Below are 26,911 nucleotides of genomic sequence, written 5' to 3'. Positions count from 1 at the left end.
TTCAAGAATGTGGCAATTTTATGTCAGTTTAAGTGAAGACTTAAGGGCAATGTGAGTCCAAGGAAAGCTAGGTGTGCTGTATGGCCTCATCCATTTTATGGACTTTTGACAGAACTACTTATTGAAGGTTTGTGAAAATCCACAAAGTCAAAACTAAATAGTACGAAAATCAGCACTCGCATTTGGAGGTGCATTGGTTGTAAATGACTTTTGCAATCATTTGTCTTTATCATCAACGGCATCTTTAAGAAGATGCTAAGCTAAATGTGGTCCTTGCTCTTTAGAGGCCAAAAGAAGCGACCTAAATGTTAACAAGTCCACAGAGCATGCACAGACATAATGGTATAGAAATAAATAACATTTGACAATAAAATTAATCCAAGTAATACTCTCTGAGGGTCTCGTATTCTTGCCGAGTCGGGGTACACAGCCGCTTTTTCTAAGAGCCAGGAAGCTCTTCCTGAAGTAGCAGTGATTTTAGAAGTCCGCCAACAAGGGTCTCAGCTGTGGCGGTCACCTCTCCAGTAGATACGGTGGAAGTTTCCTCCGCCTTGAAATTTGTCATCAACAATCGCCTTCTGCTCACGATTGGCTGGAGCTCAGAATGAGTTCAAGATCAAAGACAAGAAGCGTTAAAGGCTATTTTTTGGTGCCTCGAACTTCTTTGCTTACATGAATTTTCATCAGTGATTCGGCCATAGCTCCCCTCCCCAAACCAAACATGTCCACTCTATAAAAAGAGGTTCTTTTAGCCTGGGTATAGAGAGTGAACTTGTGTCTCTGAGGCTGGGGGCACTGAGGGGGTAGGAGGAGCAAGGAATTCGACTATGACACTACCCTCCTGCACCCCCCCCCCCGTGCCCTTCCTGGGGCAGGAGAGGGGAGGGACACTTAAGTTCATTACTGCCAAGGAGAGACCAGTTCTCCGGGTGGAACTGGAAGAATGGGTCGGGTGCGGGGGCACTGGGAACGGATTTCTAGGGGATTTGCAGTCAGTGGAGAAATGGTCCCTGGCAACGTCCAGAGCAGGGAGGAGGAGCCGGATGGTAGACCTCCCGGGGGCTAAAGACCCCCACAACCCCGGGAAGAGCGAGACCCACTTCCGGATTTGGAAGCACTGCCTCCTGGCCCCTCCCAGTACCCGGTTACGGGGTCTCTGGGCGCATGCGTAGCACTCGTCCGCCGCTCTGGGACTGGCCCGACTTACCCTAAACAACTAATCTGCTCCTCCCCCTCCCGCCCGGGGCGTACCATTCGTGTTGGGGGGGAGGCAACGTGCCCCAGGGTACTCAGAAGCCTGCTCCCCTTCTTCAGACCGGGAGAAGGTAAGTTTGCCTCAGATTTTAAAAGTTCCAAGAATATGAAAACCTCAGAGGCCCGTCGCCGGGTGATAGCCTAACGCTCTCGGCTTTGCCCACAGCCCCGGACTCTTCCTTTGAGGCGCTGAACAAAGTGGCACGCCCGGATCCCAGCTGATCAGCTGCTGGGCTTTGGCGGCGGCTCCCCCGGGCGAGACCATTGTGACTCCTTGGGAGGGGTGTGTGAGGAGGGGAGGGGGCGGAGCGGCCATTGTCCGGTCAGCGCAGCCTTCGGGGGAGGGGAGCGTGACGGAGCGAGTGGGGCCCGGGGCTTCACAGCGGCCGCTGCTACGCCAGAGCCGGCGGGGGCCTCAGGTCCTTCCCAACGCCGCCGCGCGGGACATCGATCTGGCTGGGAGCGGCGGTGGGAGCTGCCGAGGGCATCGGGTCTTCCCTCCTCCCTCGCGGTCCTCGGTTCACCCGCACGCCCCTCCTCCTCAGCTACCCTCCCTCTCCTCTCCGCGCCTCCCCCGGCCCCCCCCATCTCCGCAGGCCGAGTGGTGCGGCCCGCCTCCAGCTGACCGGCCTGGAATCCCGGCTCCGAGCCCCGGACTCGCGCCCGCCCGCGCGCCCGCTCCCTCCCCCTCCCCCCGCCCCGAGCCCCCCGACGCCGCCGCCGTAGCCGCCGCCGCCTCCTTCGAGCGGGGCCCAGGCCCAGCCGCCGCCACCGCTGCCGCCGCCGAGCTCCGCCGCCGCCGAGCACCATGGGAGACGCCGGGAGCGAGCGCAGCAAAGCGCCCAGCCTGCCGCCTCGCTGTCCCTGCGGCTTCTGGGGGTAAGTGCCCGGCCGGGTGGGGGCGGGGGCCGGGGGCGCGGACGCGGGGGCTGCCCCGCAGGCCTCGGGGCCGGGGGAGGCCGGAACCCTGGGGGCTGGGCCGTAGCCGGGCCTACAGGGAGGGGGCAGGGGCCGCGTCTCGGGGAGGGGCGCTGGGTGGGGAGCTGGAGGTGGGCAGAGAAGGCCCTGGCCCGGGTGCACTGCCACCCTCTGGGACTCTAATGCCCGAGGTTTGGGCCAACAGGGGCCGCCCGGGCCATGGGTGGGGGGGGGGGCAGGGCAGCGGGGAGGGATGAGGGGGCGGTGTTGGCACCTCCGGGTGGAGCTGGGGTGCCCCCTTCCCTTGGCATGTGGAGGCCAGCCCTCCCTCCCTGCCTTGGTATGAGTTGGTGCCCAGGCACCAGGAGGGTATTTCCTCTGACTTTTTCACCTCCCCCTCCCTCCTTGTCCCCCAGAGACTTGCATCATCACTTCCTAAATTATATCCCAGTGCCCTATTTGCTTTTAGGAAGCTGTTCACACGTCACCCATCTTTAAAAACCGAGGCCAGAGCCCAGGCTGGGGTAAAGTTATAAGAATGTGAAGGTCTCATCTTTATTTAAAACACATTTCAGGAGATGTGTAAAATTTCCTTGTCCAAAAAATAAAAGACAAAACCCAAAACCACCCAACTCAAGTCAGCCTGGCTTGGGAAAGTGAGAGCCAGTTTGCCCAGTTGGCTCAAATTATTCTCTCCTTTTTTTTTTTTTTTTTTAAATGGTAAAAATATTCACATTGGCCAGCCTGCGTTATTACTTGACCATCCTATTAGGGCGAAAAACGATGAGGTGGGAAATTAACTTTTTCAGCTATGGTTACATTTTAAATTCTCCTTGTTAACATTTGGAGTTTCATAGATTACTCGCCCTCTTACCTAACAGGTGCCTCCACCCTACCTTATGACTCTGATTGTAGGGGAATTGGAAGACTTGGAAGGATTTTTGTGCTTGATCCCTTTCTTTATTTTCCAAAGATCTAGTATATTTCATAGTACATAGAGGCAGTAAGGAAATGATTATTTCTGGTGAGAACATTTTGAGACCAGAAATAATGTATTTAAGTATTTTATTTTTGCTATCCCTTGCAGATTAAGTCTGGGATTTTTTGGAGTGCAAAGACAGATTAGAAAGTGGATCTGAATGTAGACTTTTGTGGAATTTGTAAAATTCAAAGGTTGGGACAAAGAAATAGATTCTCATTTGTCCTCTTTTTTGCCTTTATTAAAAATACCTGGTGGAAAGACGTTAGTCAAAAATAAGTTATGGTATTAGCAAAAGTTTTGAAGAAGTGAAAATATTTTAGGTTTTATAGTCTTCCTAATAATTGGGTTGTTGGCTAAGTGCTTTCATGGATAATCTAATTCCCACAGAGTCTTAGGAGGTTATTATCTTGCCATTATCTTGCTATAGATGAAGAATTGGGGCTTTGAGAGGTGGAGAACTTGCCCCTTGTATGCAGGGAGTGTAGGGTGGTGCTGCTGAGCTCTTCAGAGTGCTGAGTACCATCACGTTTATGACATCAGTCTGTTGCTCTGGAAAAATCTGGTGTCACAAGCCTCTGATTGTAACTCATAAGAAGACATGTGGCTCAAAGAAACTAGCTGCCAATGGCAACTAATGCCCAGGATGTATCAGAGAGAGGCTTGTTTCCTGGCAACAAGTTTATGTCCTTGGGACCATTATCATGAGTAGCACCCTTATCAAAGGACTTATATCAAGACATAGAAACTAAGGAAATGGAATACCTTTTTAGTTTTAGGCAGCAGAGTTCTGAATAATGCCAAGAAAGTTTGATCATTGCAAGGAGGAATAGTTAAACTGGTATCATACTTGACCTATAAGCAATCAGCCAGGCCTGCTTTTTTGATACTTTCAGTCTGACCCTTTATAAAGGAACTGCAGTTTGCCTGATAGGAGTTGTGAGCACAAAACTAATATTTTTATGTTGAAAAGTGTTCTTTTTTAATGTATAACATTTTAATCTTTTCTAAAGGAGTTTGTAGGTACCTGTGTAGTTGGCATTTTATACCAAAGTATAATGATATTGCTGCATAGTTTTATCATGACCGACTCTAACGTGTATTATTGTATGGGCCACATTCATACTATGTTCATTAAGTAACCTTGGATATATTCAACAAGTAATTGAGTGCCTCTGGTATAATGGTAAACAAGGGGGCACCAGCCCCATCCTCTGGGAGCAGAAGTAAAGAGACAGAATAAAGTGTGTTAGGATTGGTACAGGATGGAATGTCAGGACACTTACCCTAGTTGAGGTGGAGGTAGATGAAGGTAGCCTGGAAGAAATGACACCAGCCTAGGCCTGCGGGAAGGATAGGAGAGAATGGAAATAGAAGAGTTTCTTTCAGGTGGAGGGAATAGCACGGGTGAGATCCTGGATGTGCGAGAGAGCACTCCACATTTGAGGAACTAAAAGTTCATTGGAGTTGACTGGTAGATTGTGAAGGGCAATTTGCTAGAGATGAGGGTTAGATGGTGAGAGCAGTTGGTGATGCAGGGCTCTGTAGGTAATGGACTTTTATCTTGAGTTCACTCAGGAACTATTGAAGAACTTTGAATACATAGCGACATGATTTTCTTTAACGTGAAAGATTAGATGATGTTGAGAGGAGCCTGTGTGTGTGTATGTGTATGAATGTGGCATTTTTATGTTCGTGGGGTATTACCAGAGGTACAGAAGTCTTATCCGGAGGAGTAATCCAGACTAGGGATGATTGGGGCCTGCACCTGTGTGGTAGTTAGGGTGAATGGAGAGAAGTAGAAAGCTGTGAAAGCCATTCAGGAGGTATCTTGTGCCTTTTCCTTTCATGAAAATGAAGATGAGTGTGTTATCTGAAAACTTCAGCCAGCATTGCATTCTGTGGAAGCCATATAGGTCTGTAAAGTCAGCTAGCCACGGCCCTTTGCAGAGGAGCCTCTCAGCAGAAGAGGTTCTGGCACCAGTAGACTAAGGGCAGCTCCTTTAGGATTGCTCTGTAGTTACTCAGGCTGCCAGACTTGCTGCCTGGCATTGTCCAGTCAGGACACTAGTCAGTGGGGCTTGGTTAAACAAGAGAGCTGTGATGTCTTTTTTGTGGGAATGCGGCAGTTAGAAAGTAGAATGACAAGAGGAGCATACAATGCAAATGTGTGAGTGCTTGGAATAAGGGAAGTTTCTACTTCTCTGTTTCGTGTTGTTTGTATGCGCGGAATTCAGTTACTGTTTTACAGACCATCTCTCCACCAGGAAATTTTGCTACCTTGCAGATTGTTGAAGATTTCCTTTATAAACGTTGAAAATTGTGTGGTGAATACAATGTTTTTAGAGTTAATGATCACAGACATTTTTTTCCCCTGGGGTATTTACTTAAAACTTTTAGTGAAATGTGAACATTTTCTGGGCTAATTTTTAGGTGTTCTTTAGTCCTGTGAAAAACATACTAGTTTGTAACAATCAAACCTGAAATGAAATGGTATTTTTTTTTTAGTTGAAATACATACATACACAAAAGCCCTTTTAAATGATACAGGTGTGTTATTAGTTGACGTTGCATTTTAAATTGTGTAGACATTTGAAATGTATGCAAATGCATAGATTCTTTAAGGGTATTTTCAAAAGAACAGACTTAGAAATATTCTAAATTGAGAGGAAGAAGAAGGGTGCATGGGTGGCTCAGTTGGTTGTGTCCAACTCTTGATTTCATCTCAGGTCATGGTTCGTGGGTTTGAGCCCTGAGTCAGGCCCTGTGCTGACCGTGAAGAGCCAACTTGGGATTCTCCCTCTTTCTCCCTCTGCCCATACCCTGCTGATTCTCTCTTTCTCAAATTAAATAAACTTTAAAAAAAGAGAGCAGGAGAAGACTAAGACACTAATGTTCTGAGTATATTATAGGACAAGAAAAAAAGATAAGATAAAATGGACTTACTTCAAATTTTACTTAAGTATAAAAATCAAGTACTGATAGTTTGCTTTTACAATTGGAGACAATCTATTGTAATGTAATATTATGGAAACTTTGGGAAGTACTATTTCATAAATAAGTTTAAAGTGTAGGTTGACATAAATGTTCAGTCTTGTACTTCGGGTATAATGGAACATTTAAATGTGGGATTTATTTGGTAAACTGTTCATTGTTTTTGATAAAAAAATAAGCTCTTTTTAATGAACCATGTCATAGAATAAATGTTACATGGATGAATTTTCTTTAGGGAAATAGATTTTATTAATGTTTTATTTTTGTAATCTATTCTGTTGAAGCATTTTATTTCGCCAACTAGATCTATTAGATGATGACATATTTTAAATAAAAATGGGGTTAGGCAGAGATCAAGAGTAATCTCACAAACTATATTCCATTTCTGAAGAGGTTTCTAGTAGAAAGTTGATAGAACATAAAAAATGATTTTGTTTTATATCATTTCACTTTTGGGAATAGCAAGGTACGGACTAGTTAGTTTAATAATATCTATCTCTATTATTACTGTATTTTCCCCTCTGATCCCAGGCCTTGGGAATTGATGTAGAACCCTGTTTCCGTCACTTTGTGAGTCATCTGGCTCATGTGCTTGGTTCTAAACAGTGTGTGGCCCTTGGTTCTTCATTCTCAGTCTTCTAGTTAGAACATGTTGCCACACTTCAACCAGCTTAACCTGGGCTTTCAAGTTCATGTGAACACAGCATGAATTACTAGTTAATCAGTAGAATGATTTTTTCAGTGATGTCACTAATTATCCCTTGATTATAAAATTCCCTTAAACGTTACCTTAAAAACAGAAAACCCCATTTGTGCGGTTTTACTTTGTATCTTTCAGTATTGTTTGCATCTGAACAATGTGATGGGATGTAATGAAGTATTCACTGTCCATAACATTTATTACTTTTTTAAAAAAATGCTTTATTTTTGAGAGAGAGAGAGACTGTGTGTGTGTGTGTGTGTGTGTGTGTGTGTGTGTGTGTGAGAGAGAGAGAGAGAGAGAGAGAGAGAGAGAAAGAAAGAAAGCGAGGGAGACACAGAATCTGAAGCAGGCCCCAGGCTTTGAGCTGGCTGTCAGCACAGAGCCCGACAAAGGGCTCGAACCCACAAACCACGAGATCATGACCTGAGCCGAAGTTGGACGCTTAACCGACTGAGCCACCCAGGCGTCCCCATACATTTATTACTTGCCCCATTTTCCTGATTATATTTGGGTATTCAGAAAACATGTAATTTGTCCCTTTGATGTGACAGAACACACGGAGTTTTTTTTTGTTTTTGTTTTTGTTTTTTTTTGTTTTGGTTAAAGAAAACATGGTCTTCATTTGCATTGGTTTAAGGCAATAGCTTTTTAAAGTTAGATCCAGTAAACATAAAGGACATACTGCTCTTTTGGTATCATCCTCTTCTCCCGTTGACCCTTTTCCTAAAAAGGAGACTCTAGTAGTTTAAGTTGTACTAAAAAGTTCTGATTAAAATTTGTCTTAATCCTAAACAGCATTAAAGTTAACATTAGTTTTCACAGACTAACCTTTTCCTAGGTAGAAAAATCAAAGGGCTAAGGATCTTTTGAAATGAATAAAATCTTTCTAAAAATTTTTTTATTAATTTATTTTGAGGAGGAGAGGTGGGGAGAGAGAGGGGGAGAGAGAGAGAGAGGAGAGAAGGAGAGAATATCCTAAGTGGGCTTGCGTTGTCAGCATAGAGCCCAATGTGGGATTCTATCTCACAAACTGAGATCATGACCTGTGCTGAAATCAAGAGTTGGACATTTAACTGACTGAGCCACCCATGTGTTCCTGAATGAGTTCTTATGAAAAACACTCAAGCGTATTTAGTATTGACTGAGGGTAGAGTACTAAGACAGTGAGAACTAATATGATTTGGATTTTTTTGTTTTGTTTTGTTTTGTTTTTTTTAATGTTTTATTCATTTTTGAGAGAGAGAGAGAGACAACGTGAGCAGGGGAGTGTCAGAGAGGGAGAGAGACACAGAACTCGAAGACAGGCTCCAGGCTCTGAGCTAGCAGCCAGCACAGAGCTTGATGCAGGGCTGGAACCCACAAACCGCGAGATCATGACCTGAGCCGAAGACAGACGCCCAACTGACTGAGCCACCCAGGCGCCCCTGATTTGGATTTTTTTTAATCTCTTTTTTTTATGTTTATTTTTTAGAGAAACAGAGCATGAGCAGGGAAAGGGCAGAAAGAGGGGGAGACACAGAATTTGAAGCAGGCTCTAGTCTCTGAGCTGTCAGCACAGAGCCCCACATGGGGCTTGAACTTATGAACCATGAGGTCATGACCTGAGCTGAAGTCCAGGTCCTAACCAACTGAGCCACCTGGAGGCCCCTATGATTTGGATATTTATTAGATAGTAAAAATGGTTGTACGGGTACAAACTGACACAATGTTTTGGAATTCTACAATAATCATAGATAAAGATTTAGGTTAACAATTCTTTTTTTTTTTTTGAAGAAAGATAAGGTGTGGTATCTTAACAATGCCACATGTAGGAAGTGGGACTGGTCACAATCCAACACTTCTGTAATTTTAATGAGGCACTTGAAAAATTGTCGAGATTCAGGCTTGTTGGGTAGTATCAGGCTTGTGGGACTGTGTGTATAGTTGGCAAAAAAGGAACTTAAGTCCAGCTGGGTGGATGACACTAATATCACTCAGTTCTGCTAGGGGTTTTGAGAAACAGGCTGATCTTTTTCTGGGCTGGCTCCCTATGTAACAAAATTATGTTGCTGAATGAGATATTTTAGATATAAAGAAGACATTTACTGTAGGTTATAAATGCAGAACAGGGGTTAAGCAACTTTATTTGAAGGTTTAAAAACCAGAATCTAAGAACAATTTCTAGAATTGTGCTGTACAGTATGTAGCAGCTAGTTACATATAGCAGTTTAAATTAATACTAATTTAAATAAAATTACAATTTTAGTTCTTCAGTTACACTAGCTCAGTAGCTAGTGGCTACCCTACTGCGGATCAGATACAGAACACTTCAAACTCCCAGAAAGTTCTTTTGGACAGTGCTCCTCTCGAACATTGACCTGATAGACAGCCAGGATTTTCAAGCCTATTGTTTTTTCCTCCTCAGTTTTTTGAGCTATAATTGACATTCAAGCTTATTTTCTTGTGAGCTCTCCAGACCCCTGTTTTCTTGTCTTCTGAAAATGAGGGAATTGTCTAATTTAGCTCTAAGTTGCTTCCTAGCTCTAACATTTTATTTCCATTGTGGGAAGCAGTGCTTTTGTTAATTCAGATTACTGGGAAGTGCTCCTTTGCTCAGTTTTGGGAATTAAAATGTCAGGACAAGTTAGTCCATAATTTGAACTTTTTTTTTTATGTTAGCTTTTGAGTCAATCATCTTTGCTCTTTTCTTAGCACTATTAAACTGGGAACCTCAGAGGCCTGTACAAGGAGGTGTTGGGCTAATAGTGAATCAATTTTTTTTTTCTCTTTAGTGAGGGACTTTTTGAAGGTATTCACCTTGGAGTGTGACTTTTGTGGAGGAATAATATTTGTTTTTACAAATGTAAATCTCATATGGCAGCTTTTGATATGTGATTGGGGATAAGTGCATTGGATTTTCTGGTAAATTCAAGTTCCTATGTACAGCAGAACGTGGAATGTATTGAAATATGCAGCAGCAGTGGGCAAAACCAGGCTAAGGGTACAAGATAAATGAAAATGCCTTGTCATCCATGAGGCCAGGGGACAGAGCTACAAACAGTGCTGGACATCTGAAGTTGTGGCTGCAGCTATTAACTGGAGGAAGGAAGAATGCGGTAGGAAGAAGGTGCAGTACTAGCTACTAATTGCATCAATTCCTTCAACTGTACCAGATGTCCTGTATCATAGTCAGGTGTGATTAGGGCAGAAGAATGTCCTGGGAGAGGTCATCAATGGAGTTTGCTAGCACCCTGGCTGTGGGTGGTTGGTGGGTGGGAGGGTTGGGAGTAGACCACACCACAGCATTTTGTGTTTCTAATTTGCAGACAGGCTCTAGTTAGCTTCATTGCCGCCTACATTAATGACCTGGCAAAGAGTGAGGTTGGTGATGCACTTGGGACTTTTTGGGGAGTGCCTTTTCTCATTTCTTTCTACTAAAGTGGAATGGTGTAGACCAACAGTTGTTGAAGTCTTACCTGTTTCTTGGACTCTGACACATTGGTAAGTTGAAATGCCTTTATATAAAGTAATCACTCTGAGCCACACTTCTTGGAAGGAGAAGCATTCTGACCATTCAAAAGTATTGCAAATATTCTTCCCACAGTCAGGTTCTTGTGCCAGACATTTGATTTTCTCTTGAATGCTTTTGTTGGTAGAATTTCGGAACATACTGTGAGCTTTCTGTAGCTTATAGATCTAGGTAGAAGAGTGGGGGCAGGAATTTATAGAACACAGATTAGGTGGAGGGCTTTGCTGAATGTATTTGTGCTCTCAGAGTTTGCATATTTCATTCAGGTCATTGTTTTTCAATTTTCAGCCCTTTCTAGGGTGCCGCATATGAATAGATGTGCTGGCAAGTTATAGCCTGAGAGAATTTTTTTTTAAATGTAATTAGTGAGATAAAAAGTGAGTTGAATAATACAATCATTCTTAAACTGGCCAGAAGTATATTAACTGGCAAAAAATAATAAAAGATAAACCAGAGGTGAGAGAAGGTGTGGTATATTTCATTTGTAAAAAACTTAACGTTCATTTATTTGTTTCTGAGAAAAAAAGATGGAAAGCAAGCAAGGGACAGGGAGGGAGACAGAATCTGTCAGTGCAGAGCCCAATGTGGGGCTCCAATCCACGAATGATAAGATCATGATCCGAGCCCAGGTAGGATGCTTAACTGACTGAGCCACCCAGGTGCCCCAGGTATGGTACATTTCAGTGTGAACTATTTCTAGTTTTATGATTTCTAGGTTTCTGTGCTTGGGGAGGCATGGATGGTATTATTTGTTTTCTTCAGATGTGACTGAAATCCAGAAAACCAGGTTTTTCAAGTCTTTGGGTGTTTGCATATGAAACTTTGCACGTGTATATAAAGTCATCACAGTATCTGACTTTACATGGTTTTATGTAGTTTTTCTTTTAAAATAACACCAAGCTGTACTACTCACCTTTAAAAATAAGGGAATGTTCTTGATGTTGATCCACAGTTGCTTGGTTAGGGAAATTTTTGTTGATTGGGGGGGGCATGTTCATGTAATCTCTGAGGCCTGTATTCCCTGTTTTTGTGGGTAAGTCACTGTTAATTGGCTCTCCCTGTCATCCATGTCACCCCTCTTCCCTGCCCCCCACTGTCAGTGAGAGGTGCTCAAACCATGTATTTTTTTTGTAAGGCTAATATTTTTCTTCAGTATATATTGGGTGACATCTAATTAAGGAACTGTTGCTGTGACTTAAGTAATAAAGATACAGTGTGGAGATTGTATGGTGTATATGTCTCTTTAGTTTATAATCTCAGTGTCACTATGGATTAATTTATATACTTACATTACTTCAGTGGAAGTATATGTCCCTACAGACTGCATTGTCTCACCCTTGGTTTTAAACTGTTCAGTGATTTGGTATTCTAATCTTAGTTGAAAGCCCCCTGGGTTTACCTGAATAGTTTTCATTACTTACATGGTATGTTATTTTGGTTGGGGCTAGGATCTAGGGAGAATGGACTGTGTTTGTTTTGTGTTTAAAAGTCACTGGACAGATCTGTATCACAGTAGTTGGAGCAGGAAGGACACAGAAGGTGGTTAAGAAGACTGGAGCATGAGGGGGACGATGATGGGGAAATGTGTTTGGAAGTGGAGTGGTGGGAATTAGGAATGAAGATGCTCTGCGGTCACTTTTTTCTAGTCAAAATATGAGAGGTGGCCGCATCTGTAAAGGCTAGAGAAAGAAACTAATGTGAACAGGTGGTGGGTTGGGTTAAAGAAAACATGCTGTCTTCCCTTGAAGTGCAGGGTGTGAGTCCCCTGGGGTCTTGCAGGGACGTGCTAAAGATCATAGGATAAGAGATGTGGTGCAAATTCTGAGCTAAAGTTTAGTGGAAATGGAAGCAGCTTTTGGCAAATTGATGTTCCATCTGTTAGAACGTCATGGGCTCTTTCTTTTTCTAAGCTTAAAGACACCTTTTCAGCTGGTTAAAGGATAGTGCTTTATGGTGCCTCTTTGCAGCAGGCCGTGGAAGCTCCATCTACCTTCTCCATTCCTTTATTGATACCTTTATTGATATTGCCACAACCAACTCCATTCCTCGAGACTGATTATTCTCCCTTCTCACTCCCAAGCCTGATGGAGAGTTCAGCAAAGTTTCACCCATCTTTACTTTCTGTTCACTAGCTTTTTTTTTTTTTTTTTTTACTTGCTGTTCTTGGAAAAACACCTCTTACCAGCACCTCTCTTTAAAGAGATTTTGCAGCTAGTACTGATGGGGGAGGTTATATTAAATGTTAAAGAATTTAATAGTAGTGCTGTCTGGGGAATAAGACCTTTCTCATTTGCTGAATGGCTAATGAAAGGTCCTCTCTTATCCAATCCAGGCTCTTCCAAGAGCATGCTGATCTGTTATCTCCAGAAAACCAACCGAGTTCAGCAGCTAGGCATGAGCTTTGGAATTAGAATCCTGAGCTTAAAGCCTGACTTTGAAACTTTATGCTTGACTTTTGGTAGTTTACCTCTCTGCCTTTTTAATGTAAAAAAAAAAAAAAAAAAAAAAAAAAGGCTTTGAGTTGCTTTGAGGTTTAGTAAGCTCTAATGCCTGTCAAGCCCTTGGCACAGTGCCTGACTGTGGTAATTACATTTATTAAAGGCTAACTTCCCAGCCTTGAATGAAGGAACATTGGTGGTAGACTAATAGATGCAGAACTATCTTACTTACCTGAGTATTTGCATTAATGGCAGGCTCCAGATCAGTGCCACCTAGTTAGTTGATGAGGTTTCTGTCCAGCCTTTGGCCACTTTGGCTATTTTCCAAGGCCAAACTCTTGTTCAGTAAGCATTTGTTGAGCAGTCTTACTGTGGGTCTTGCATGATTTACTGTGTTCTGGCTTCTGCCCTAAAAAATGCTTATAGTTTAGAAGGGGATACAGACCAATAATAAACTGACCAAACACCATGAGAAAAGTGCTTTGGGGGATCATCACAAAGTGATGTGAGTATTGACAGGGCATCCTGTTGAGGCAGGGAGTGGAGGACGGCCAGGAGGGCTTCTCTGAGGAGATGGTGCTTAAGCTGGGTGTAAAAGACAGGAAGAACAGCTGTGCAAAGGCAGAGAGGAGTGAGAAAGCCTTCAGAATTCAGAGAATTGCAGATACGACTTGGTATTTTAGCTGCGGTGTATGTGAAACTGAGGAGATTAGCAGGAGCCAGTTATGAACATAATTGATTGTCATGCAGTTGAGTTTAGATTTTATCCTGGAAGAGTTGGGACCATTTAAGGATTTTAAGGATGATGACAGATGATATTTATATTCCAGAAAATATCTGGCAGCAGTGTGGAGAATTGGAGGGCATAAGCATTGAAGCGGAGTCCACTTAAAGCATTTAAACCTTTTTGGGTCATGGATCTTTTTTTTACAATTTGATGAAGACCGTGGACCTCTTCTCAGAATAATACATAAAATAAAATACCTGTGATTATGAAGGAACCCAATTAGATCTAAATTGGGTCTATTTATCCACAGACTGTGGGGTCTGTGGACCCATGATAAAGCAACTCTGAGTGAATGCTCTAGTAGGAAGGCTAAGAATGAATGTAGGCTGAAATCTGAGTATTTTAGCCCATTCAGGGTATTATAACAAAATACCGCAGCCTGGATGTCTGATAACAACAAAATTTATTTCTCATAGTCCTGGAGGCTGGAAGTCCAAGATCAAAGCACTGGCAGATTCTGAGTCTGGGGAGAGTCCGCTTCCTCATTGATCCTCCTCTTCTCCCCATACCCTCATGTGGCAGAAGGGATAAGGGATCTCTCCAGCCTTTTTTATAAGGCCACTAATCCCATTCATAAGTGCAGCGCCCTCATAATCTAATCACCTCCTAAAAGCTTCTCCTCTGAACACCATCACATTGGGCGTTTGGATTCAATGTATGAATTTTGGGGTTACACAGGCATTTCAGTCCATAGCACTGGGTCAGTGAGATCTGAAGAGAGGGCTTGAATGTAAGACAGATTGGATGGGGAATGGGAGGGTGGAAGAGGGAAGAGAAGCAGCAAGATTTCTGACATGTGCAACTGTGTGAAAGATGGTGTCAGTCACATGTGGTGGGTATATAGAACTACTTAGAAGCCAGCTAGGTTTTGAAAGGTTTTTGTGACTTCATTTATTCCAAAATCCAAAATGAAATTCAGAAACCATGATTAATGCCATTTGTCAGTGATGTGCAGAGTTTTGTTTGGTAGAAAAAAGTTTATACTTTGAAATGTCTTTAAAAATTTTTTTATTTAAAAATTTTTTTATTATTAATGTTTTATTTCTGAGAGAGAGAGAGAGAGAGAGAGAGTGTGTGTGTGTGTGTGTGTGAGAGAGAGAGAGAGAGAGAGCGCAAGCGAGCGAGCAGGGGAGGGTCAGAGAGAGAGGGAGACATAGAATCTGAAGCAGGCTCCAGGCTCTGAGCTAGCTGTTAGCACAGAGACCAATGTGGGGCTTGAACTCACAAACCGCAAGATCATGACCTGAGCTGAAGTCGGACGCTTAACCGACTGAGCCACCCAGGTGCCCCTATACTCTGGAATTTCTTAAGTTGAAGTAATTCTGTCTGGAAGATGAGTGGCTTGTGGGGAAGAGATGATTAGTTTTAGACAGACTGAACATATATTTTGGTGAATAGCGTGTCCGTGTACTTTTATTAAACCTTTTTTTTTTTTTAAATGTTTTATTTATTTCTGGGAGAGAGAGAGAGAGACACACACAGCGTGAGCAGGGGAGGGTCAGAGAAAGAGGGAGTCACAGACTGAAACAGGCTCCAGGCTCTGAGCTGGCAGTCAGCACAGAGCCTGACGCGGGGCTCGAACCCACGAACCGTGAGATCATGACCTAAGCGAAAGTCGGACGCTTAACTGACTAAGCCACCCAGGCGCCCCTAAACCTTTTTTTAATGTAAACTTTTTTATTGAAGTGTAGATGTAGTGAAAATGCATACATCTTAGGTATATAGTGAAGTGGATTTTCACAAAGTGAATATACCTATGTAACCAGAGCCTGTATCAAGAAATAGCATTCTCATTCCCCAAGAAGCCAGGTTGTATCCTCCTCCAGTCACTACCTCCTCCCCTTCTGCTCAGGGGTAATCACTGTCCTGACTTCTAATGCCATAGATTACCTTTTTTCTTCTTAAATCTCTTTTTCTACTTAAAAAAATGTTTGTTTATTTTGAGAGAGAGTGAGAGAGAATCCCAAGCAGTTCTGCACTGTCAGTGCAGAGCCCAACACGGGGCTCCATCTCACAAACTGTGAGATCATGACCTGTGCTGAAATCAGGAGGCCGACAGTTAACCAACTGAGTCACCCAGGCACCACTTTTTTCCTACTTTTTAAAATTGAAGCATAAGTTAGTTTACTGCACTCATTTCAAATGATTTTGATGAATTAAAAAAAGTTCTTTTTTTTTAATGTTTTATTTATTTCTAGGAGAGAGAGAGACAGCATGAGCAGGGGAGGGTCAGAGAGAGAGGGAGTCATAGACTCTGAAACAGGCTCCAGGCTCTGAGCTGGTAGTCAGCACAGAGCCCGACGCGGGGCTCGAACCCACGAACCACGAGATCATGACCTAAGCGAAAGTCGGACGCTTAACCAACGAAGCCACCCAGGCACCCCCCCCCCCCAAGAAATGTTCTTTAGAGCAATTTTAGATTTATAGCAAAATTGAGCATGAGGTATGAAGAGTTCCCCTGTATCCTGTCAGTCTCCTTTAACTATCAGCATCCCCCCACGAGAGTAGTATTTTTAATTGTCCATGAACCCTCACTGACACATCATTGTTATTCAGAAGTCCATAGTTTCTATTAGGGTTCACTCCTGTGCGTTCTGTGGATTTTGACAAGTGTATGAAGACATGTATTTCTCATTATCATACAGAATGGTTTCACTGTTCTAAAAATTTTCTGTGCTTTGCCTGTTCATATTGCCACTCCTGAGCAGTTACTGATATTTTTACTACCTTCCTAGTTTTATCTTTTCCAGAATGTCATATGGTTGGAGTTTAACGGTATATAACCGTTTCAGATTGGCTTCTTTCACTTAGTAATGTGCATTTAAGTTTACTCCATGTCTTTTCATGGCTTGATAGCTCATTTCTCTTTAGCACTAAATGATATCCCATTATTTGGATGTGTCACAGTTTATTTATTCACCCACTAAAGGCCATCTTGATTGCTTCCAAGCTTTGGCAATTATGAATAAAGCTGCCCTAAACATTCATGTTCAGGCTTTTGTGTGGACATAGTTGTCATCTTGGTACATACCAAAGAATGTGATGGCTGGATTATGATAAGAGTGTGTTTAGTTTTGTAAGAAACTGCCAAACTGTTTTCCAAAGTGATTGAACCATTTTGCATTCCCACCAAGAGCAGTGAATGAGTGTTTCTGTTGCTCAACATGCTTACCAGCATTTGGTGTTGTCAGTGTTTTGCATTTTGGCTCCCCCCCCCCCTTTTTTTTTTTATGAGAGAGAAGAGAGAGTGCATGTCCATCGGGGAGCCTGACATGGGGTATGACCTAGGTCATGACTTGAGCCAAAACCAGGAGTCAGATGCTTAACTGATTGAACCACCCGGGCACCCTGAATTTTGGCCATTCTAATAGATGTGTGATGGTGTCTTATTTTAATTCGCAATTCCCTAATATTAATGTGATATTGAGTATTGGGGTGATTATTTGCCATCTGTACATCTTCTTTGGTGAGGTATCTGTTCAGGTCTTCTGTTTTTTTTTTTTTTTTTTTTTTTTAATTGGGTTTGTTTTCTGGTTGTGTTTTAAGAGTTCTTTGTGTATATTGGATAGCAATCCTCTGATTATTAGGTAGGTCTTTTGGAAAAATTTTCTCCTAGTCTTTGACTTGTATTCTCATTCTCTTAAGTTTGGTGATTGTTATGTACAGCTTGATGATTGTTTATATATATATACACACACATGAGTATATAACCACAACCTACTCTTATTGACAAATAGTGCATTTCCAGTATCTCAGCGGGAGTCTCCTCGTTCCCTTCCTTAGGTGATTCCCCCAACCTTTTCTGACCTTTGTCACCGTAGGTTAGTTTTGCCTGTTTTTGAATTTTATGTAATGGGAATTATATAGTATTTCTCTTTTATGTATGACTTTTTTTCTCTCAGCATTATTACTATGAGATTCATCTACATTTGTGTAGAAAAGTAATGATTTTTCATTGGTTTGTGGTATTCTTTTATATGATAGCCTAATTTATCCATTCCACTTTTTGAGTTAGGGGGTATTATGAATAAATGGGGCTATGAACATTTTTGCATGTGTCTTTTGGTGGACATAAGCACTCATTTCTCTTTGGGTATATATATATCCAGAAGAAGAATTATTGGAGTATAAAGTGTATGTATATGATTAGATTTAGTAGATATTGCCAGCTTTCTAGAGCATTTTTATCAATTTACACTCCCACCACCAGTATAAAGAGTTCTGTTTATTTCACATCTTTGTCAATACTTGGTACTGTGTCTTTCATTTTACTTGGGTGTAGGATTATTACCTTGTGGTTTTTAATGCATTACCTTGACAATTAATGAAGTTGAGCAACTTTCTTCGTTGGTGAGTTGGCTAAACTTCATTGTGAGGCGTTTATTCAAACCATTTACTTATTTTTCTCTTGTCTGTTTTTTTAAATTCATTTTTAGGAATTCTTTATTCTGGATACAAGTCCTTTTTCAGATAGCATGTACATTTTCTTGTATAGTTTTGTAAAATCTTTTAATTTTTTTTAAATTACAAAAGGAATCCATTCATGTAACAGAAAATTCAAACAGAAATGGGTATACAGCATATATCTATTTGCATACAGGTATATTTCCTTCTGCACCATACCCAGAGTTCTACTTTTTAGTGACAATCATAGCTAAGTTTCTTGAGTATCCTTCCAGAAGTTTCCTGTTCATATACCACATTTTCCTTTTTTCTAACACAAGTAGTAGTACATTACACCTTATTTTGTACCTTGCTTATTTTTTTTTTAACTTAACTGTATTTTAGAGTTCATTTCAAGTTACCATATACATTTCTACCTTCTTTTAAATGGCATCTCAGTATTCTAGTAGGTGCATATACTAAAATTTAACCAGGTTTTCTAGTCAATGCTTGATGGTGATTGTCCTTATTACTATGCTACAAAAAATGGTATAGGGTATGTTGAATTGTAGGACTTACAGACCATCTAAAAGAGAAGTAACTTATGTGTCTGAAGTTTAGGAGGGAAGGTGAGCCATGGCTATACAATTTAGGGTGACATGGGTGTATAGGTCATAGCTGAAGCCATGGAATAGCAGGATCACACAGAAAGTGCTGTTAGACCAGTGGTTCCCTCTGGAGTAGAGATGGAGTTGTCAGAATCACTTTGGTAACCTTTTCTAAAAAACATTACTGCTGCTTCCCCCAGCTCGAATTCAGTGTATCCAAGGTGGGATCTGAACAATTCTTGCCTTTCTTCTTCTGTCCCTTGGCTACTGCTCCTGTGTGTAACTTTCCATTTAAGATTCAGTTGTATAGAGATGGAACCTTGATAAACACAAGTAGAATAAGAGGAGTTTGAGATGGAGATGGATGGAGAGATAGAAATCAGGTGAGTGTAGGGTCACCAAAGCCAAACGGGATAGTTCAGTGAAGAAGAGGTGATAGGGTCATGCTGCAAAAAGTGGTCAGGCAAGGTGATGATTGGGACTTCTCTGCTGCTTAAAATAGTGCTAAGAATTTCAATAATGCTTTTTAGACATGTGCATCTCAGAAATGTTCTGGCTCAGCATAGTACCAAGATACCTTTTGTGAAAAATTGCCATAATTACATCCCATATGTACCAGAAATTAACAACTTCAGTTAATGATCCAAGAATTCAATAATCAGGAATTAAGAAACTTTTCTGGAATCTGTTTATAATTTTGGTTTCTGTTGATTGTTTTCCTGTAATAAATTACTTAAGATTTTATGTTAGGTTTAAAAACAAAACTTGAACTACCAATTTAGGTTTAAAGAAGTACTTATAATCTCTAAGTTCTGGTGGAGAAGATTGTGTTCACCTCATCTGTCTTGATATTTTACTTAGTTTTATAGATTTAATCCTCTTGTGTAAGCTTCTGTTTTTCTATGAAGAAGTCCCTTTTATTTAGTCCAGACTTTCATCCTTGTAAATATTCACATATCTTTTCTAAAGTTTTTTCCAACTGAGTGTGATGTCTTTTTGAAGTACGTCTGTGTCACTGAAAAGACACTAAATATTCTTCCTCATTTCCTCTCTCACTCTTTTCTTCAAGGGGGTATAGGTTAGGGTGCGGTAGAATGGAACCAATCACATGGGAGGTGATGAAATCTATTTCTTAAAAGTTAGGCCCAATATATATTTAGGAAAAAATCAGTTGAGGTATGAAGATTGAGGGGGGTAAACTTCTTGGCTGATACTGATTTATACCATTTCATTCATGGTTATGGGTTGTATATATCAGTATTAACATAAGAAAGGATATATTAGTCCACAGATAGTGTGCTTGAGAGGTAAGGTCAAATTTTACCTTTTTCAGATATTATGAAAATATTATTTTGCTGCCTGTTATTTTCTGCAGAGTCTTTAGTTTATTTAGCTATATGACTACTGTATTATGACTTTAAGGAATTTTAAGCATTTGAACATTTAAACTGTGATCTAACTGTGTTGGATCATTTGAATTCATAGATGAATTCTTATTAATATGCAATTGTGCATACCATTCTGTTAATGGTAAATATTTTAATGTTAAATATGTGTTAATGATAAGTATACACAAAGATACATTTTAAATTTGTTTAAAATTATATCTGTTCATTTAATAGTCTTAAGTATACTGGCAGCTTGCTGTTGATTCATTTTAGAATATCCCATGTCAGGAGGGTGAGTTTGATGCTGTTTTGACACCTTGGTGTTTTACAACATGGAGACACATAGGATGGCCCTGGGCTGCAATATGGGCAGTGGCTGAATCAGCGAACAAGGACAGCTTGCTGTATTTTAACCCCGAAAGATTAGAAAGTTGGTGCTTGAGCTCCTGGCTCAGAAATAGATTCATCTTTGAAATGCTACTGCTACTGCTATTTGTTTTAGCTGAAACCTTGGGATTGAACATTTTTGGACATGGTCTTAACTATTATTGAGTAGAGAAAGTAAGTTTCAGTTGTTTTGTTCCTCATCAATTTTGTTTTTAATTGAGACACAGCTCACACACCATAAAATTCATTATTTTAAAGTGTAAAATTTAGTGATTTTTAGTATACTCACAAAGTTGTGCAACGATTGCTGCTATCTGTAGTCTATTAACATTTTGCTTTATTTGCTTTCTATCCCTCTATCCATCTATTAATCCATTTGATTTTTTTTATTTTCCAACTAAATTATGGACCTCAGTACTTCACCTTCAAACACTTTGACATGCATATTATTAACTAGAGTTTAACATTTCTTTTTTATTTTGAAGTACAATATTCTTACAGTGAAAAACAAATCTTAAGTATACTAACATGAGTTTTGACAAATGCATATGTCTGTGTAACCCAAATCTCTATTAGGATGTATACATATTTTAGCTGTACTATACCATATTATATGTTGCTCAGACTTCAGAAAGCCCCCTCATGTCCCTCCCCAGTCAGTCTGTCCTCCCAACCCCCCTTTCTCTTTGCCTCCTTAGGCAGTCACTGTTTTAATTTTTTTTCTCCACTGTGGGTTAGCTTTGCCTGTTTTTCAAGTCATGTAAATGGAATCATATGGTATATACTCTCTTTTCTAAAGGGTCTTTGGCTCGGTGTAGTGTTTTTGATATTGGTCAGTGTCATATGTACTAGTTTGTTCCTTTTTATTATTGCATATCTTTAAATAGTATTCCATTATGTGACTGCCACCATTTTGTCTGTCTATTCTGTTTATAGACACCCTAATTTGCTTTTTAAATAATAGCACAAAAATCAATTACCAGCAAACATGACATCAGGAAATAGACTAGAATAAATTGTAGTTTTCTTAAAAAAACTTTATATTCCAGCTTTGCCTTTTCTGGTTCTCTTGATTTGATTTTTGGTTTGGTTTTGGAGATGCCCTGGCCACAACGGCACCCCAGTTCTAAACCATCTCATCTATTATGAATTGATTTCTACTAGGCGATGATTTTAAAAATCTTAGTGCATTTAGGTCGCTGTGCCCTATTAAGGTGATTAATTATTATTGTTTTTAAAGCCGAATGTGCTTGTCTTTACTTGTAATCCAGTTTTATAAAATCCCACCCTTCTTGAAGCCAAAGGCAGTACTAAGAACTAATATGAGAGTTTTGTTTTGGAAACTATGTGGCCTGCTCTTTTCCTGTTCAGAGACCAGTGTTAGCTTAATGACTTGACGTTTGAGCTTGCTTTTGCAATTAATCAGCATTTTCCAATGTGAAAATATTCCTTAGTATCATTGGTAAATCAGATAACTGTCTCATGTTCCTTTAACATTTCCAGACCTCTTAATTTTCCTATTATCAGTGATTGGAATATACTAAAAGTTAAAAGATGTCTAACTAATGCTTAATATAATAAGATTATTTTAAAAAATATTTTTATTTATTTTTAAGAGAGAGAGACAGAGACAGAGACAGAGAACAGAGCATGAGTAAGGGAGGGGCAGCGAGAGGGGGAGACATAATCCGAAGCAGGCTTCAGGCCCTGAGCCCGACATGGGGCTTGAACCCACAAACTGTGAGATTATGACCTGAGCTGAAGTCCGAGGCTTAACCAGCTGAGCCACCCAGGTGCCCCAATAAGATTTTTTCTTTTTTTTTTTTTTTAAGATTTTATTTTATTTTTTTTAATTTTTTTTAATGTTTTATTTATTTCTAGGAGAGAGAGAGAGACAGCGTGAGCAGGGGAGGGTCAGAGAGAGAGGGAGTCACAGACTGAAACAGGCTCCAGGCTCTGAGCTGGCAGCCAGCACAGAGCCCGACGCGGGGCTCGAACCCACGAACCGCGAGATCATGACCTAAGCGAAAGTCGGACGCTTAGCCGACTAAGCCACCCAGGCGCCCCCCAATAAGATTATTTCTTAACTTTGCATGTATTATATTGCTTTAAAAATAACTTCCTCTTCTTCATCTCCTGCCTTTCAAGTTGCTGTCTATTATTAATACCTTCAGCCTGTGACACAAATGGTGATTCTTTGGCCATTTTTCACTAATCTGTTTTATGTGTTATTTCTGAATTTACTAACTTGTACTTCTTTTTTTCTATGTTTATCTAGTTTTATATCAGTTCATTTTGTATCTGTATTTTCCTATGAGGGATGGAAGCAAAATTGGAGTATTAGGGTTTAGTAAAGAGAAAAACTTGAGTCTAAGATTATAGGACTCTAATAAATGATGTTTTGTAATAAGCTTTGATAGTTAAACTTGCTGAACACTCAGGTTTCTGTCCTTTTAGGAAATCTGCTGATAAACAGGGTTGGGAAGGACTCTTGGAAGTGCTTATAGATAACAGTGAGTGATACATGGCGGAAAAACCTAAACAAAACCCTGTGATAATTTCAAAACCTTGTAGTTTTCCATGTGGTGATTTCCTTTCCACTTTGGTGCTTTACTTGATGTTAATTACCAGAAGCGGAACAAAGTATTCTGAATTTTATCTTTTCTTTATCTGTCTCCTGATGGAATTTCTTAGGAGGAAGGAATTGGTCTAGAGAGAAGTTAGAGATACGGATAGTTTATGAAAACTTAAAGTTATTCAAGGAGGGAATTATTTTCTCTCTTTTCTGCCCTGCATCCTTGTGATTTGCTTTGCTTCCACTCTGTTTCATATACATACCATCATCTCGCCAGTTTTCTTGGGGTTGGGAGTGTGGCAGAGTCCCTGAGAACAAAAACCTTGGGAAATGGTTTGCAAAGAAGCCTTGCACAGAATTGCTGGAGGTGTGGAGGGAAGTTCTGAAACTGTTTTCCTCTTCCCTAGTACTCTTCAAAGCTTGAAAGAAGGAAGTCAGAGCAGTTTCACAGTCCTCCACACTTGTTGGGCACTGCGCTAACTGGAGTGCCCTGCTCTGCAGCATGTGGCTAGTGGGATGGGGAGATACAAGGTGGAGGGAGCATAAGCTGGACTCATTTTTTGTTTTTTGAGAGAGTGAATGAGAGAGAATGTGTGGCCATGAGAGCGTGTGGGGAAGGGGGTATGGGGGTGAAGAGAGAGAATCTTTTTTTTTTTTTAAATTTTTTTTTAATGTTTTATTTATTTCTAGGAGAGAGAGAGACAGCATGAGCAGGGGAGGGTCAGAGAGAGAGGGAGACACAGAATTGGAAACAGGCTCCAGGCTCTGAGCTGGCAGTCAGCACAGAGCCCGACGCGGGGCTTGAACCCACGAACTGTGAGATCATGACCTAAGCGAAAGTCGGATGCTCAACCGACTAAGCCACCCAGGCGCCCCGAGAGAATCTTAAGCAGATTCCACACCCAATGCAGAGCCCAGTGATGCGGAGCTGGTCTCGGCTCCTCATGGGGGTTGATCTCACGACCCTGAGATCGTGACCTGAATCAAAATCAAGAGTTGGGTGCTTAACCACTGAGCCACACAGGCGCCCCTACTCATTGTTAAAAATAGGTGCCCATTTAGGAGCCGATACCATCCTTCGTTCTCTGAAAACATAGCCAAGAGTGGCATATGCTATCATTATTTCTTTAAGTAAATTTTTTTTTTTAATTTGTGAGAGAGAGGGAGAGAGAGCAGATGTGAGTGGGAGAGGGGCAGAGAGGGAGGGGGACAGAGGATCTGAAGTGGGCTCTGCACTGACAGCACAGAGCCCGATGTGGGGCTTGAACTCATGAACCTGAGCTGAAGTCAGATGCTTAACTGACTGAGTCACACAGGCGCCTTTAACATTAAAACAATGTTTTTAAATTTATTTTTGAGTGAGAGAGGCAGGGAGGGGAGGAGCAGAGAGAGAGAGAGAGGAAGGCAGAGAATCTGAAGCAGGCTCTGCGCTGACAGCTTATAGCCCAGTGCAGGGCTTGAACTCATGAAACGTGAGATCATGGCCCGAGCTGAAGTTGCACGGTTAACCAACTGAGCCACCCAGGCACTCCTGCTATCACTCTTAATGTACCAAAAAGACATTTAAAAGTTGTTAGGGGTTCAGTGGTTTGCTTTTTTTCCAAAGGAAGTATCTAAAAAATTTTCAAAGCATTACATGCTTATTTAAAGCGATTCAGAATTGTATAAAGTATTAAGTTGTCTGTTCTTTTCCTCCTTCACAAATACTACTTTCCAGAGATGATTGCTACTTGGTATGTAACCATCCAGACCAAAGCAGTTTCTTTGGTGTAAAGAATAAATGCATCACTTTGGTATACTTAAGGAGTTTTATTTTTATAGCCTTCCCTGATGAAACGTGACTGACTTATTTTTTGGCAGTTTGCATCTCTTAGGAGGAATTAGGACACTGTGGTCTTCATTTTAAATGCTCTGAGCTAGTTGACAGCATATTCTATTCCCCCAAATTGTAACTCCTGAGTTTATTTCCTTTTATGTTTTGGCTGTTGGTGTGTTTAAAGTCCTGAAAGCTGGAACTGTGATCTGGTGGCTGTGCTAGTTACCTGTTGCTTCTTAACAAATTATTCCAAATCTCAGACTTGTAAAAACAACTTAGTATCATTTCTCACAGTTAGTTGACAAGCTCAGCTGGAAACTGGCATAGCATATTCTGCCATGTCTACTGGTCAAAGCAGTTACAGAACCTGCCCAGATTCAAGGGGAGGGAAATTGGACTCCATCTGTCAACAAGAGGGGTAGCAGTTTGGGGCCATTTTTAATCTTCCACTGTGGTGTGGTGGCAGTCTTGGGAGGGAAAGGTAATTGAATTACAGAATACCCTTCTTATCATTCATTATTATTACTATTTTTTAAAAGAAATTTTCTTCTGGGTTAAAATTTATCATGCCCAGGCAGAGTTCCAAGGTAAACATATTTTGTTATTATTGGCCAAGGGGTCAACATGACTAAAATTTGGATATGGAAGAGTTTTTTAAGATATAGACAAAAAAATAAACTCTAGAACAATGACAAATTTCCTAGTCTTCTTCCTCCCAAGGAAGCATAAATAGCTTATTCTTATAAGAACTAACTTGTTACATACATTGCTTTTTCGTACTGAGAATTGTGATAATTTGCAGAATTTAAGAAATTGGGTTTTGAAGCAGGTTGATGAATTGCATGTGTCATCAAAAAAAGTGGAGTATGTCAGTCTCCACACTCCCTGAGAGACTTGCTAGGCCAGGCTTGTCCCTTCCTCTTAACACAGTCCCCTCTGAACATATCCTTTTAGATAATGTCAGTTAAGTACTTTGGGAAATGATGAAATGGGTTGAAACCAACATGGTTCATAATTTTCCTAATTCTTTAGCTTAAAATGGGCCCCTGCTTGTCCTTTAAGTTGGATACTTTTCAGAGGTTTAAAGACTAACCGTTGACGTTTTTCTTTTCCTGGTTAAATTGTAAAAGTGAAACTCCCCTTTTGGGAATTTGTTTTAGAACATGAACCGCCCTGCATTCTGGGGTGTGTGGAATGTTCTCTCACCTTTTGCTGTTCCCTGCCTCATCGTTTGTCTCCCATCACATACCCAGACCCTTATTAAATAAATGACTGAATTTTTTTTCTGATTCCACAGTACATTCATGTTGGTTGTCAGTTGCTTCTCTTAAAGTACTGACTGTGTGTACACACATTTGAATTCGTTGTTAGCTGTTTGAGTGTTAAGCCCATCTCAGTCATCTTTTTTTTTTTTTTTTGAGAGAGAGAGCAAATGAGAGCAGGGGAGGAGCAGAAAGAGAGAGAGAGACACACACACACAGAATCCGAAGCAGGCTCCAGGCTCTGAGCTAACAGCACAGAGCCTGATGCAGGGCTCGATCTCGTGAACCGCGAGATCATGACCTTAGCTGGAGTGGGACACTTAACTGACTGAGCCACCCAGGCGCCTCTATCTCAGTCATCTTTATTTATTCCACAGTGCCTCACTTTATGCTTGGTTAAATTATTTAGTTTTTAAAGTGTATTTATTTATTTTGAGTGAGACAGGGCGTGCGCACCAGTAGTGAAGGGGCCAAGAGACAGAATCCTGAGCAGGCTCTGCGCTGTCAGCGTGACGCAGGGCTTAAACACACGAACCTTGAGGTCATGACCTGCGTCAAAACTACTGAGCCACCCAGGCGCCCCTAGGCTTTGCTTAAATTAAATGTGTTGAGTGGAATATACTCCTGGGTGCACAGTATTCCACTAAACCCAAGGCTTAGCGGAAACTAATGGGTGTTATCCAAAAGTGGAAAATTATAATGTGAAGAAGGCTTATCATACACCTAATAATGGCAACTGATGTATCTGTAGCACTGTATGCTACACAGATTCCTTCACTTAAGTTTACTTGTAAACTTCTGACTACTCTTGGAAGGTTGCAGGTATTTCCTCTCCTTAACAGATGAGTAAAAGACTCTGGAACGTGCTCAAACTTACTCACCTAGAAAGAGGTAGAGCTGGAACTTCAAAT

At 41.1% G+C, this 26,911-nt stretch overlaps 1 protein-coding gene and 1 long non-coding RNA gene across 3 annotated transcripts in view; one reads left to right on the top strand and one right to left on the bottom strand.

The window, feature by feature from the left end:
• Positions 1–373: 373 nt before the first annotated feature.
• LOC120233833 lies at positions 374–1,312 on the bottom strand. The gene is made up of 2 exons (XR_005528924.1): positions 1,252–1,312; positions 374–598 (listed from the first exon to the last, which is right to left on the bottom strand). It is a non-coding gene; the product is annotated as an uncharacterized LOC120233833 (long non-coding RNA).
• Positions 1,313–1,977: 665 nt separating this feature from the next.
• Positions 1,978–26,911, top strand: part of ZFAND3 (zinc finger AN1-type containing 3) — a 337,118-nt gene continuing 312,184 nt past the window's right edge. For both annotated transcript variants that reach the window (XM_039235307.1, XM_039235306.1), the window contains exon 1: positions 1,978–2,133. In XM_039235307.1, coding sequence (XP_039091238.1) covers positions 2,063–2,133 — 71 coding nt within the window. In that variant the 5' untranslated portion in view covers positions 1,978–2,062. The remainder of the gene's footprint in view (positions 2,134–26,911) is intronic.

The sequence above is a fragment of the Hyaena hyaena genome, unplaced genomic scaffold (assembly GCF_003009895.1).
Source record: "Hyaena hyaena isolate Hyena2069 unplaced genomic scaffold, ASM300989v1 scaffold_96, whole genome shotgun sequence".
Lineage (NCBI taxonomy): Eukaryota > Metazoa > Chordata > Mammalia > Carnivora > Hyaenidae > Hyaena > Hyaena hyaena.
Note: the sequence above shows the minus strand (reverse complement) of the source record. Positions and strands in the feature narration are given on the sequence as shown.